Below are 15,570 nucleotides of genomic sequence, written 5' to 3'. Positions count from 1 at the left end.
GCCAAGTTTTTAGCAATTTCCAAAAGGCCAAATAACTTGGACTCCTTTCGTAAGCGGAGAGGAAGAGTATTCCACCTCCTAGCGGCATTATAGGAAAATAGGCGGCCACCACTTCTGGCCATATTGATCCTGGGAACAACGGCAAGATGCAAGTCGTCTGAACGCAGACATCTATTCGCCAGGTAAGGCCGGTCAATGGAACGATTGATAGATGGTCCCTTCCCTGCTAACGTCTTGTGGACCATACACATAGCCTTAAAGTTAACTCTCTCCTTAATGGGGAGCCAGTGAAGAGATTTCATGGCTAGTTTTGCAGATTGACCGTGCGGGGTCCCAAGAAGTATCCTCGCTGTGCGGTTTTGCACCGTCTAGATGAGATGGTCGGCCCGAGGGGGGTCCTAAATAAAGAGCATTCCCATAGTCCAGGTGGGAAAGAATGAGTGCCTGGACCATTAGCCTTCTTGCCTGGAAGGGAAGAAGAGGGAGCACTTTGCGAAGCATCCTTAGGATGCCGTAGCAGGAAGCCACAACATTCAGCGCCTGTACCTTGAAGCTGAGATCTTGATCAATCCAGATGCCTAGACTTTTCATCTGGGTCTTGGGGGCAGAAACGGATCCCAGACAGGCTGGCCACTTACTTCTGCTTTGAAAAGGGAGGAATTCCCTGGGAGCATCACCTTGGTCTTTTCTCCATTCAATTTCAAATATGAATGGTTCAAACACTTGGCTACCTCTTCTTAACAGGGACGAAGGCCAAGAGAGAAATTATCAGAATGGTTTAATGCTACGACAAGTTGAGTGTCATCAGCATAGGTCACTATATGACCCCCAAAAGTAAGCACACTCTCTGATAGCGGGCTCATATAAACATTGAACAGAGTGGGACTCAGGGACGACCCCTAAGGAACTCTGTAGCGGAAGGGCATCCATTTTGAGGTGACATCACCCTCAAAGACCTGGAAGGATCTATCTTGCTAGAATGATTGCAGCCATGCTATGGCTTCTCCAGTCACCCCCAAACTTCTAAGTCTATGGACCAAAATTTGGTGGTTGATCGTGTCGATGGCTGCACTGAGATCCAAGAGGATAACAGCTGTGGTGCCTCCGTCATCAAGAAACTTATTAGATTCTTCAACTACTGCTAAAAGGGCGGTTTCTGTTCCTTGACGCGGACGAAAGCCGGTCTGTGAAGGGTGGAGAAGGTTATGGGATTCTAGGAATGTAGAAAGTGCTGAATTGACGTGTTTTTCCACCATTTTACTGATCCCTGGGAGAAGTGAGATGGGACGACAGTTTCCCAGGAGATCCGGGTCAAGACTGGTTCTTTTTTAAAAGTGCAAATGCATACAGAGAGGATAGTTATACCCATCACCTCAACCAGTAATGTGGGTCCTAAGGGGAAATTCCCTTATTCGGAACTAGTGCCCTCACACACCCAGCCAGCTAGGTGTCATGCTTCATCATTGGGCCTGCTCCTCGTTGGGTTGGCGCTGCAATACCCAACGGGCTCCCAATGAGGGGCTCTTTGGCGGAGATCTTTTGTTCCTTGCCAATTCGTGAGGTGTGAGTGAGGGGCCTAGAAAGTGTAGGTGTATGTGAAGAGTGAAAGTTAAAACAGGTTAGGTAACCAATATAATTTATTTAACTCTGGTTCCTACCTGATTAAAAGACAAAGGAGAGGCGGTTTTGTCTGAGATAATGAATCAGAACAAAGCGGCACTCTACTCCAATAGGTCAACATGTTTCTTGCCTTGACAGCCCTACCGGGTCTATGGCAATTCGTCAGGACCAAAAAATACATAATGTGAAACTACCTACACCGTGGTATATGTGAAAAAACTACCTACCACTTAATGTATTGCTGCAGGTTAAGTACCCTTAAGTGTGTTCTGAAAGAAAAAAGGGGTTACAGCATATACATCAATTGCTGGGTATACTAGCATTCAATATCTCTCTATTATAGGGGTTACTTAAAAGAAATAACCCTGTAATTCAAAGGGAATAGTTCCCTTTGACTTTATATTTATTTGTTAAAAATAGCTTACGTAACCAAGTCGCCAAATGAGCAGCTTGAGAAAAAGTTCATATTAGAACAATGGCTCTTAAAAGGAATATAGACTCACCAAATCAATTTATAAAGCCACGCCTCAACGGTATCCGGCGGGCTAGGACACCAGCGGGCTCAGTATCCTGGAAAATGTATATAAGTGGGATAAATATAGCAACCAAATAACCAAAGTCATAATGGTCATTCCAACGTACTGGTTATAGTGGGTGGCAAACGTGTGTCCAGCAAAGTAGCAAATTTATTAAAACCCCCCCAGGTGGAAATGTTGCAAAAAGCAGGAAATAGCGTGCATTGACACTAATGGAAGAAGCAGATGCCTCATAACTTATTACATGCTGTAACAGGTCCTAGTGAAGATCTCCCGTCATGATACCTGCAAATCTAAACATGGGGGTGAAGGCAGCCAGATTAAAATAAGAGGACGAGCGCGCCTCAAATTACAGGAGCGTGTGTCAATATTAATGTCCAACTGGATGTAGGAACACCGCATAGTGGCTCATGGGTCACTGCCCAAGGAAATGACCCACCACTGGGTCTTATAGCATTGTCAAAAGTGAATAAAAGTTCGCGGTGGACTGTAGAAAAGGGGGGGGGGCCTACTTACCCAACAGGGTGGTGTCGAAGTGCTTGAGACCTACCCATCCCCATCGGAACCGGGTGATGTAGAGGAGGCGTCTTTTTCCTCAAGATATACAACCCCCAATGAGTGTGGCATCCCGGAAGTGACGTCACATGCGTCACTAGCGTCTAGAGTGGTAGCATCTAGACTGCTAACCTATCTACTGGAAGGAAGGGTACTAGAAAAAGATCTCAAAACCAGCGGCCATATTAATACGTGCAAAAAAGTACCGCAAGTCTGTTAATGAATCTACTTAAGTGGCTGCGAAAATACACAGCTCATAATATCAGTCGTGTTACATCCAACTAGAGGCCCTCACTTGATGGTACATGGAGGGGAATGGTGAGTATATATATCCACACTCAAGAGCCATGTTCATGGAACCAAATGCATAAGAGCGTTATAAATGCAATGTTCACGGAATCAATTGCGTGAAAACGATTCTCATGCTAGGTTTAAAAAAAGGTTGAAGACAGGAGAGGCCATTTGCGTCACTGGTAACCTTCCATTAAAATATGGGCCAGCTTACGCAATTTGCGTCTCTGGTAACCTATAGATAGAACCCCGCCAAAGAGCCCCTCATTGGGAGCCCGTTGGGTATTGCAGCGCCAACCCAACGAGGAGCAGGCCCAATGATGAAGCATGACACCTAGCTGGCTGGGTGTGTGAGGGCACTAGTTCCGAATAAGGGAATTTCCCCTTAGGACCCACATTACTGGTTGAGGTGATGGGTATAACTATCCTCTCTGTATGCATTTGCACATATATCTCTCCCTTTTATTAATATAAACCCCTGAGGAACAGCATACCTTTTTGTGATTTGTAACTTGGGCACTGTATGCTGGACCTCGCTAAAAGCCCTTATTTTTTCCCCCCCTATTTGTTAATGGTCTTTTTTAAAAGTGCCTTCACCATCGCTCTTTTCCACAGAGGTGGGACCACTCCAGTGGAAATGGAGGCATTGATCAACCCCAAAATAATAGGGGAGACTGGTCCAAACGCTTGCTTCAGAATATTAAGTGGAGCTGGGTCTCTAGGCGACCCGCTCTTCACGAGTGCCGAGATAGTTTGGAATGGCTCAGAATCCATCAAGGGAAATGCCTCCAAGGAGTGTGCCCTGCTGTGAGGACTAATATCCCCTGTTTGGAGGTTGTTGGTAAGAGGAAATGACGAGTAAATGGTTTGAATATTGTCATAAAAGAAATCTGCAACTTTATTGCAGCGTAGGCCGGTGACATCAGGTGTATCTGGGGGTGAGGGGGCTCTAATCAGTTTTTTCGCAATGCGAAAAATTTCGCAAGGGCAATTGGCTGCCAGCAAAATTCTTTCCTCATAATATGAGGCCTGGGCCAGTTTAATTTCTCCTTAATACAGTTTAATGGCCTCCCTATTTTCCAATTTCTTATTTAAGGAGAAATCCTTTCTCCAAACTCTTTCAAGTTTCTTGCAGATTTGTTTTAGCTCCCGGAGCTTGGGAGAATACCATGCCATTCTGTTGGACGAAACTTTCATCTGGGTCATTTTCATCGGGAGAGCTCGGTCTAGAGAGCTCTCTACCCACCTATTAAAATTTTTGTTAGCAATAATTGGGTCAGGTATTTTCTAAAGCCGAAATCCACTGTTCTGAGGGGAGTTTAGGACAGAGACGTGACAGAGTTCTGATCGGCCTGGTTAATGGCGTGGCGCTGGTGGGGGTTCAGAAGAAAGAGAGAAGACCAGGGTATTGGAATGGGTTCCCTTCCTGTTAATTCATCCAGGTTGGAGAATATAGGATCTAGTAAGTGGCCCTTTGCAGAATTTACCTTTACCGACGGATAGAGCGGTGCCTCACTTCCTAGGCGGATGCCAGGTGAGGCGAAGAACGTACCCGCATAAAGCCGGGTATTTGTCCAGCACTCCTGTCTGTAACTCTCCACTTTGGAACTACAGGAGCATGCAGGTTGTACTGTTACCAACCTTTTTATTGTTATCTTGCACTTAAGCACAGGTTTTTTGCAGTAGCGATTATATCAAAGGTCCTGACGAAAGCCTGGATCAAAGGACCCATAGGCTGAAACATGTAGACCTGTCATTATTCACTTTTTTGGACTTTTTACAGTTATTTGTTGAAACTGTACACGCACTGTTTTAGTATTGATACCAGGACAGCGCTCAATAAAATTGTTTTGTGTCCTGGTAGCCAATTTTAATCACTTTTTTTCACATATTGGTTATTTGCACTGCATTCATCACCTTGAAAATAGACATTAGGCTTTTTCTCTGGGACTAAGAGTGTATGTTACTATTCACGATTTTCTCAGTACATCTGTTAATCCACAACCCTCAGTTGTACAAGGGTGTGTGGTTCAAATAGAGTTCCCAGATGATGAAGCAAGCCACTCCGGTGGGTGATGGGATCTCATTTTCTTTATTTGAGACTCTTTAGTATTTAGTTCACTTAGTTGTTGTTTGAGGTCATATATTATTAGACCTACAGTTTTTCTTGTGTTTTCTATAAGCTAGAACGTGGGGATTGAAAACTGTTTAGGTCTTTAAAGATAGTCCCTAGGACCTCCTGTTTGAATATTTGTGTTATGTGACAGAAAAAGATACCCATCTAGTGACTGAAGTTCACAATGCAAAACAAGAAATCCTGTGATCAATTCTGGCTTCCAAGCTCACAAATTGTGTGATAGCAGGCACATATTTTATTTCACTGAGCCTCTTTACTTCATTATCACACATGAGAGCACCTTCAAATATCAGAGCTCAGGATGAGCGCTGTACTAAGCACCTCGAGCTTGATTTCAAAATGTTGCTCCATCTATAAGAGACTTGACTTTTAGTTCAGTAATGGCATTATTGTCAGGGAATTTGGCAGAGGGAAGGAATGTTTTTAAGCTTATGTATATTGAATACAACTGAATGCGGTTATATAATATGATGTACTAAGGTAAAATGCTTCCATTTGCTAAATAAAGCCCAGTTTCTCCATGTTAACTTGTTGGCTCGCCCACCTCTAATTTGTGGGCCCCAGATGCAATGCAATCCCCAGGAGTTGGTTGAGTGGCCCGGTCAGATGAATGTTTAGAGTGGTCTGTAGGATAGTGGTGACTACGTCGCACTGAAGGTTGGACTGCTGATAGGGTCTTGTGAGAGCCCTTCCTGTACATCCTCAGTGCTGCTTTTACCAGAGGAAGGCAGAAGGTTGGTCCAAAGCACAGAACCTGGTGTGCACGTGAGAGTGGGGAGACATTTGCATTATATTTTGATCTGCTGGGAGAAATGGATAGTCCAAGTAGGGGTCAAACCCAAACGTTTGAGTGAAGAAATTACCATTGGGAGGATAGAATCATGATATTTTGATCCAAAGGTAAGAAACGCCAGCAAGACCTCATGTACAGCAGCGCGTCACAAGCACGGAGTAGCATTCTGCCTAGGATAATGAGATGCCAACTTACGACAACTAAAACCAATGGGAAAATAAACAGTCATACTTGAGACCATTATTGCTCTGCAATTCATACAGCCTTTTTTACTGCCATAGATTCAGACCCCTTACTTGAAAGCAGTCTTTGTTGCCTCCAAGCCTTCTTTTTAACAGTACAGAATCACCACTGCCTTAATAATGTCCAGTGTATGTTAGTGATGCTGCCTAACAGGCAGACTGCAGTCATGAGGAAAATGTGCATGCTGTGTGCACATAAGTATATACTCTATTACAGCACTGTACTGTTACATAAGGGTCCATGTTACATAAAGGTGGTCAATGCTGAACTGTAAACTTCCTCTGATCTTTTTTGCACCACCACCACCACAAACAAAGCAAATTAAAAATGTGGATAAATGCCAGGTGACAAAACCTTCTGCCAATAATAAATACGAGGCGGTGTGTAAATGTGCCCTGAAAAAGCACCGCACTTATCCTCAAATTTTCCGCAGCTTTTCCTCAGGACACATTTCAATGCCCTTCTGCAGCCACTGTGGATATGGTTAGAATATGAGGAAAAAATATGAAGGCCAAACAAAATTTTTCCCCATGTATAGTGCATCTGCACCTAGTATAAATAAGGGTGTACATGTTTTCACAAAAGTGCTGGAAGTTGTGGTAGGTATACTATGGAGATCAAAAGTCCATGTATTTCTGATATTGGAGACAAGCCAGTGAAGTCAGAGTCTCTGGAGCTTGTCAAGGAACATGTTCAGTGTACTATGACCTTTTTCCAGGACTAGAGCTTTATGATCAATGCCCAGAAATCTCATCTTACCCTCATGGAGAGACTGACCTTCCAAGGGGCAGTCCAGGCAACACAAGGTATGAAGAAGGTTTCTCATCCAATATCACAAATATTTGAGATATGATTCTGATGCTTCTGACTAGGACACAGATCCCGGTTCTGCAACGCCTAATGGCCTTATGCATCCTGTTAGTGCCTCAAGACAGATTACAGATAAAAACCCTTCTGTGGAGTCTCTTGGGTGTAGTTCTTCTAGTCAGGGATCCAGATGTGTACCTGTAACATCTCAATGGGTCATTTCGATTCTCAGCAGACACAGGCTATTGTGGTCACGGATATCTCCTTGCTGGGCAGGGCCATCTAGGCAATGTAAAGGCGCAGGGCATCATCTCATACCATGTCATGAGCAGCACCTGCACACAAAGACGGTGGAGCAGTGGGCAGTCTTCTTTGCAATGAAGGCCTTCCTCCCCACATTGCAGGGAGGTCCATTTAGATTCTGTTTGACAACATCACCCCCATGCGTCATAACAATAGATAGAGCAGCGTGGGGTTCCAGTGCCTTGAGTTGGGTTGGTAAATAGTCTGTGGCAGTGGGCCCAGCCGTGGGAGATTTTTTTCCAGTGACGGCACCCACTGCAATTTCCATCTAAGTGACAGCAGGTGCTTTGAATCACTTCTTCTTTGAAGACTACAAATGCAGACTTCAACCTTCATGGATAGATATGATCTTCTCCATGTAGGGTTAGCCATGCATGGATCTCTTCACCACAAGCCAGGGCAGGAACTGACCTCAGTTGTGTGCCTTATATTTCCCTCTGAATGGTTCCCTAAGGAATTCCTCTAAGTTCAGTTCATCACAAGGGCAGCTATCCACGTTTTCACTGATTCCATTATAAGAAAAACACTGGAGAGGCATAAGTGGAGATTGATTGATGCCAGCCAGAATTATTTTACCTGCTGTAGGTTGGTTTAGTATTTGATGCACACTAATTTAAGTAAAACACCCTGCACTAATCCAGGCAACCCTTATGGTGATTTTAGTGGTCATAAATAACCATAGAACGTTCTCTAAGTGGTAGCTGTGGACAGCAGCCTTCTGGCTTGGCCCAGGAGTGTTAAGCAGCTTGTTTTACCAGAACTAATCCTATAATGTAGGCTAAACGAAAAAGAACCACACAGTGTAGTTATAAAAATTGTTATATTTATTATGCACACTCATTAACACATTGGTATATCCCCTACTCGGGAAGATCAACACAAAACACACAATATTACAAGCAAAAACAGGTATGTAAGAATAAATATACAGCGGTCTCCATATACTAAAGAAGTGGAATGCGAACTGAGACCAAGAAGACTCAGAAGAGCTAGGGACACAAGGAACCACCCAAGGTAAGTACCCAGGAACCCAACGGAGGCTGTGTGCACAGTGGAACCACAGCTGCGTACTCAATGCAAGTCAACGGGAAAGTTGCGGTTGCAGTTTTTAAGAAGGACACTTCCCAGTGGGACCTGAAGAAACCCCGTGGAAGTCAGAAGGTTGGAGAGTCACCCCCACCCGTGGATACCCCTGGGACCAGGATACCTACACCAGGTAAGCCAGGTGCATAGGTGGGAAGTGACGTTGGAAACCGCCGAAGACCACAATGGAAGACTTCAGAAGAGATGCCGAGGGCAAAGAAGGTGAAAGAGTCTGGTGGAATCCAAGGATGGATTCTTGAAGAGGAGAACCTGCAAGCAGAGGGGAGAGAGTCTATGCCACTCTGAAGGGACCACGAGGCACAAAAGACCAATGATCACCGATGACGGAAGAAGCTGGAGAGTTGACAGTGACCTTGTCGCTGCAGCTGTGAGGACCAGGAGTTGTACATGAGCTTTCCGACTTCGGAAGTAGAGAACCAGGGAATCGTGTCCAGCGGGAGCACTAACAAGCCTTGGCAGCAGCAACAGATGTGGTAAACGAAAAAGGTGCAAAGTTGGGACCAGCAAGGTCCAAGGGACTCAGCAAGTACAGGAGAATCAGAGCAGGCCTGAGCAAGCAGGGGAGCCCACTGAAGCCCAAGAGGACACTCAAGAGGACCAACAGGCCAAAGGCACAAGAGTTGCAAGAGGACCTCGAGAAGCTCACCAAATATGCAGGCCCACGGTGCAGAGAATGCGGTGAGGACGAAGACCTTGGCAGGAAGAGATGCTGGAGGCTTGAGCTTCTTGTAGCCTTAAGATCTCAGGAGGACACAGTCAACAAGCCTTGACAACGGCAAGTCGACATGATGCACAGGGGTGCTGTTCCAGCGGTTCCGACGAGGGATATTGGCCTCAAATTTGCTGAGAAGACAGTGCAGGCCTATGAGTTGCAGAACCCCCACCTGTGTTGCTGAGCTTTTTGGAGTCCGAAGGACATCAGAAGCAGCAGAACGGTCAGCTTTGTTGCAGTGCCTGCAGATGCAGGGGAGTGACTCCTTCACTCCAAGGGAGATTCCTTCGGGTGTCTTTGATACCTACAGGCCTGGAGAAGAACCTGAATCGAGCACAGGCACATATGTCGCAAAAGACTGGCAGGACGACAATACCAGAAGCAGCAGGAGTCTTCCTTGGTGCAGTCTCGGTTCCCAGGCAAAGTCCAACGAAGTCCAAAGTGCCCAGACGTTAGAAGTTGAAGTGGCTTCAGGTTTGAATCCTGTCCCACAGTGAATCTGAAGAGGCATCCATAGGTAAGCCCTTAAGTACCATAGGGAACGGGTTGGGACGATTCAAGGTTCCCTTCCAAAGGAGGGGCTAGACAAAGGGGGTGATACTCCGAAATCCTTTGTCCAGTTTCGCACCAGAGCGGGAGCCAATGGCTCCCTGAACTGGCTCAAACTGGCGTATGCAAGGAGGGCACCATATGTGCCCTTCAAAGCAGTCTGGTGGCACTGGCAAGAGCCCCCACCACAGCCAAATACACGAAATCCTGCCTGGGAGGTGGTTAAACTTCCGTGACAGGAAACCTATTGTTCTACCTTCCCTTGCAGGAGCTCAGCAGCAGGAGGGCAGAATCGTGTCTATAGTCAGCAGTAGCATTAGCTTGCTGTTAGACCCTGAAAGGCTGATACCCGGAATACATGTGGGCTGCCTATGGGAGGCCCCCAGTACATGGGATCCTACATCCAACACTGGAATCAGTATTGGAGTAGTATTCCAACAGGTTTGATGCCAAACAAGACCGGTTTCGGTGCAGCCAATATATAGTTAGAAATCTCGTAACTGACTTGATGTTCACTATGTCTTAAAGGCTGACCACACTAACGAAGCCTGGAGAATCGACTCCGGGTTTGTAGGGGGTGTCCTGCTCATGCCTGGCCTGCCTTAGGGGTGACTTATAGGTTTTAAGTGCAGTAACCTCAGATAATAGGAAAATTATATCTACTGTAAGTGTGCAGGCACCAACGCACACAGGTTGGAATGGCAGGTCTGTAGTCAAAGTTGGAATTGTCTCTCATGGGTGGCATAATACATGCTGCAACCCATGGGGTGTACCTATGCCTAGGGCACCTTAGTACCATATACTAGGGACTTATACGGGTACACTAGTAGCCAATAGGAAAGGTACAAAAGCACTTACCATAGTCAAATTTAGGGAGAAAGCACAGTGACTGGGGTCCTGATTAGCAAGATCCCAGTCAGACTAGCCCAAAACACACCGACACAAGGCAAAAAGTGGGGGTAACCATGCTAGAAGGATCCTACCTTCCTACACCTGACATCTAAAGTTGCAGACATAACCGTGGCTGCCTGGAAACTGCTACAGAATCTATTTATGGGGGTCTAAGCAACATAGTCTGTACAATGGTTAAAGCTGAATAAACTGAACCGGTTTCAGTCTAAACATCATTGAGCACACATTCCATATAAATGGGTTGTGACAGGGGAACCTATCGCCCTCTATATTACGGACTTATTTTGACATATTTAAGTTAGGGGTTATAGCAAGAACCTTGTACTCAGTTCTGTGTGACATGTGGTTCTTACCTTAGGTTGCTTGCCAGTGGCGCTCTCTCCTTTCAGGATGCTAGGATCCATACCCTCAATATCCTTTACCACCAGACCGAATAGCTTATCGCAGAAGTGGAAGACGAGCTGTAACAGAACAGAGAAGGCAACTGAGTACAGAAGATCTTATATATGCATTGTTTTGTTTTGTACTACACCACTGGCCTCTGTGTCTTTTGCACCCACCTTTCCTGGTGGTTCCTTGAAAATGTGAATAGGTATTAGCCTCATACTACTGGACAAATTAATATTTGCAGAATTAACTATGCATATTATAATCTGCATCTACTCAATGGGTCTATTAGAGTTTTTTGTGATATTGGCTTTGCCGTACTTGGCACTAAAAAACACCAGTATGAACGCGATATTTGTTCTGAATTTCTAAAACAAAAATTGAGAAACCCAAATAAGATAGTTAAGGGACAGGCTTAGGTTGAGCTTTAGGCTAAGGGTAAAAGAAAGCATATTGTCAGGCTAGGGTTAGGGATAGACTGACGGTGGGGGTTAGGATGAACGTAATGATACGGTTAACTTTAGAGGTGAGGTAACTGGAAGAGACACTGGGTTAGGATAATGGCATATTTTAAAGTCAGGGATAGGGTGAGAACTTAGGTTAGGCAAAGCATAAGGGTAAAGGTTACAGATAGAGATGGGTCTGTGAACAGTAAATGTTAGGGTTCATAATTCTAAGGGGTAAGTTTTGCGGTCAACATTACGGTTAGCATACCATTTGAGGTTAGGCAAGAGTTAAATCCAAAACAAAAGTAAAAAAAAATTGGCATTTCAAACTTTTGCCTTTCAAACTAATTGACAAATGCATAGAATCCATAATAATTCTACATTTTGGTTTCACGTTTTTAAAAGGTTTCAGGTTTAAAAAAAATAAATAACTAAGGAAAATGTGGTCAGCTCAGTATTAAAATCAAACTTCATTGGAATAAGATCTACCTCAGTCTGAGAATTCGCCTTTTACAAACCAGCACTGGAGATGCAGAATCACTCCAGTACAAAAATGCAACTTGGGACAATTGGGGATATCCTGAGGAGTTAAATCAGAACAATGAGACCAACAACCAATAACTTTCGATCAAGGTCCTGGGGAATAAACACTAGCTCAAATTTAGACCACGTCCCTGAGAAACAATGACTGCTGGAACCCAGCCATGAGGCACATGAGCCACCATACAATTAAAAACGAATACGAACATTAAGGACCAACCTTGTTTAGAGGGGACCCCTCCAGCATAACTTTACACCAAAATCACAAGTAATGAGAGACAATACATATTTAGATCAGACCATATGGAAGGAGGGCTTTTTCAGTTTAAAATCACACGCTGAGTAGTAAACACCAAACCAGCACTAGACAATAACCACATGCAAGAAGGTGCAGCACGCATTAAACAAGCATTGAAAATGCAATAGGTCTCGCCTTTAATTAAGTTAAAGCCATTTGCTTTGCTAATGGTATTGTATAGCAAAGCAAATGGCTTTAACTTAATGAAAGGCGAGACCCATTGCATTTTGAATGCTTGTTGGCTTTTTTTCTGTCCATGTGCTAGTGGATCAGTTCCACTCTGTAGGCAGGAAAAAAGCGTGAAATTCCTAATATTGTGCTTTCCGCAATGGAATTTCACCACCTCTAACCATGGATAGATAGCAGCTGCTACCCCTCGCTTGCCCTTTGCTACCCCTAACCCCAGGAATAAATAAAGGCAGCCACAGGAATGTAAAGTAAAAGGGGTAGAAATCAAACTTTGCTCATAGATGCCTGTTTACTTTCCGTTGGCTCCACCCCTTGTACTTCTTTCAGCTCGTCAGCTGCTGTGAGAAGAGGTTATTAAGGGACCAGGATGAGACATTGGATCAACCCATTGGTGACACTGAACCAAACGATGGATGATGTCACTTCCTCTGGCAATTTTTGTTGAATTATAAGTTGTAAAATGGAGTTCCGGCCTTATGAGCACTGCGCTCGTAGGTGGCAGCTGTATGCATCGGAGGGGGCTCAGAGACCTGTCTTCTATCGCCCCCCCCCCCCCCCCTTTGACAGAGTTCTTTTTCTCAGGTCTGGCGCGGACGTTACCCTGCAGTAGCGCTTCGCAGAGGTATTTTTGGGTGTGTGACTGAGGATAAAGGAATAAAGGGGAGTCTCGGAGTGAATGACCCACCGCAGGGAGCAGGCGGCGAAGAGCCGGCCATAGACGGTAGAGTCAGGGATTGTCCCCCTGCCCGAACCAAAGGCGCCCGGAACAATGCAGCCCTGACAGGCCTGTGCGGGAGCAGCAGCAGAGCCAACAGGTCCCCATTGAGCTCTGAGCTGTAATTTTGGTCAGTGGGGGATTTATCGACTTTCGCGCTACAATGCACTGAAAAAGTTATTTATTTTCGTGGGGCTGCCTGCTGTGATGAGGCAGGTCTGAGCTTGGCATCCCCAGGGCCAGAGATCATTGCGGATGCATTTATTGTAACTCTTACTGCAGGACTTCTAGCTGGGGGAAGGAGAGCGACATTTTGAGTCCTTGTTAAAACATTTAACAAGCGCTCGCCATGACGTTTTCTTTGCCTTTTTCTGCAGTCCCACTTAGACGGCCTCGCCTGCTAAAAGGTTTCTTATCTTTATGGGGCCATGTGTTTGGCTCCATAAAGATAAGAAACCTTTTACTTCAGAAGGAAAGCAGGCGAGGCCGTCCAAGTGGGACTGCTCAAAAAGCTGAGCGAAAACGTCACAACAAGCTCTTTTCCAATGGAAAAGAGGGGCGGGGCTTAAAGCCCCTTACAGAAAATACCTATAAACATTAAATCTCGCCAGCGAGACTGCGCATGTGCGCAGGCTACGCTAGCGAGACCTAAAAAAATATAGTTGGCAAGCTAACTTTGATCACATTCCTGGGGAAGAAGGCTAGATTTAGATAACAACCCAGAAGATTAAGGACTGGGCAGTTTTAAGGCAAAACACCGAGGCACAATAGTCCTAAACAGGTTAGGAATATTATTGAGATTCTTGCTATTTACACTCAGTCATTTCTTTATGTCATAACAGGAGTACAACGCAAATTGAACAATGTACTGACTAAAGATGAGATGGTAGGATCAATTTATTTAAAACTTTTAAAACAGAATTTGGTTTGGGAAAGGAACTAAATGACCAAGATTCAGTTCCATATGGTTTCGCTTTAAAGATTTTTCATCAGATTACTTGTTTTTGTCATGCTCTTAATATGCGCCCGCCGATGACAACAGATGAAAGACTGCCACTGTAGCTCTGGAATATATCAATGGGTTCAAGAAGAACATGGTCAATCTTATCTGTTAGAAGTAGAAAGAAAGCAGGCAGAAACAAATGACTAGAAGCTTGATTAGGAATCTGGCAGTCCATGGTCCACCAGACTCGCTGCAGCAGTGTTCCGTCCGCCGGATTACGACTGAGTCGTTCCGGGGCTAAACCGCTGGCTGTGCCAGAAACTGCCGTTCCCTGGCGGTAGCACGGTGGGAAGGGCAATACACTATGCTCAGCGAGACCGGCGCAGTCCCGCCGAGCAAATTACAAGTTCCTCTCACCACCAGCCTTTTCATGGCGGTGAGCCTGCCACAAAAAGGCTGGCAGTGAGGGAACAAAGGGGACCCTACAGGGCCCCCATACCTCCCGCAAAGTGGATGCATTCAAGGGGGGGGCACAACATGTGCCCCCTGTCTGCTTGCACCCCCAGTTCCAGCACGGCATGGACTTATCAGATCTGTTAAGAGCTGGAGACAGGCAACCCCAATCGGGATATTTAGCCAATCACTCTGAAATATGCATTTGTCTCTTCAAAGCCTGGGAAGAAAATCTGTTAAGATGCTTTCCGCATTGATTGGCTGTGCTCATAACCTTTGAACCAGGGAACATCAGCTTCATTGGGCCTGATGTCTCTAGCAACTCAGGCGGAGTGTTAGATAAGGATCGGTCCCTTTGAGCCAGCTGCTTATAACAGTTTGTGACGTGGCTGGTCTACCTTAACTGATCCAGCCCTGCCAAGTATCACTCATCAGGCGTTAGACTAACGCATTTTGGTGTGGTGATCCGCATCACCGCATCAAAATGAGAAGTCACGCATTTATAGCATCTCCTCAAGTTGCTGACTAAACGAGATGGGAGCGCCGCTATTGGCGCTCATTGAACAAAGTATGGACAGGACCGCAGGCGCCTGCTGCTCTGGCAGCCCAGTGTGCGTTACAGACTGCACTACTCTGTGCATTGCAACTACTGCACTGTTCTGCTCCGGTGTATCTTCATCTGCCAGGAGGGGATTTTCGGTTGCACCGGCCAGGCTTGCTCAGCTGAGCTCTCACTGGCTGCAGCACCGCGCATTCGCAACTTTTTAAATTTCCCGCCTGAGTCAGAACTTAGGTCATTAAGGGGGCGGGCGAAAGTTATGTTTATAACTTTGGTTTTGAAGCCCACCACTGCTCGCACTGCCGCCTGTGACTCATCAGGATGCAGTGCTGTAACTGGTCCAACCAGGCTGCAGGACTCTCCAGACCCCGGGAAGACTCGTGTCCGTCCTTCGAGGTCAGGTGAGGCTCAGTAAGATTTCAGACAACTTAAGGGAAAGGCGTGCAGGGGCAAATATCGATCCCTGGAAACAGCCCCC

At 45.6% G+C, this 15,570-nt stretch overlaps 1 protein-coding gene across 4 annotated transcripts in view; it reads right to left on the bottom strand.

Moving 5' to 3' along the window:
- LOC146869886 (vesicle-fusing ATPase) overlaps positions 1–15,570 on the bottom strand; it is a 1,522,848-nt gene that overhangs the window by 1,049,629 nt on the left and 457,649 nt on the right. For all 4 annotated transcript variants that reach the window (XM_085623863.1, XM_085623829.1, XM_085623831.1 and 1 more), the window contains one exon: positions 10,916–11,023. In XM_085623863.1, the coding sequence (XP_085479989.1) occupies positions 10,916–11,023 (108 nt within the window). The remainder of the gene's footprint in view (positions 1–10,915; positions 11,024–15,570) is intronic.

The sequence above is a fragment of the Triturus cristatus genome, chromosome 1_1, assembly GCF_964204655.1.
Source record: "Triturus cristatus chromosome 1_1, aTriCri1.1, whole genome shotgun sequence".
Taxonomy (NCBI): Eukaryota; Metazoa; Chordata; class Amphibia; order Caudata; family Salamandridae; genus Triturus; species Triturus cristatus.
Note: the sequence above shows the minus strand (reverse complement) of the source record. Positions and strands in the feature narration are given on the sequence as shown.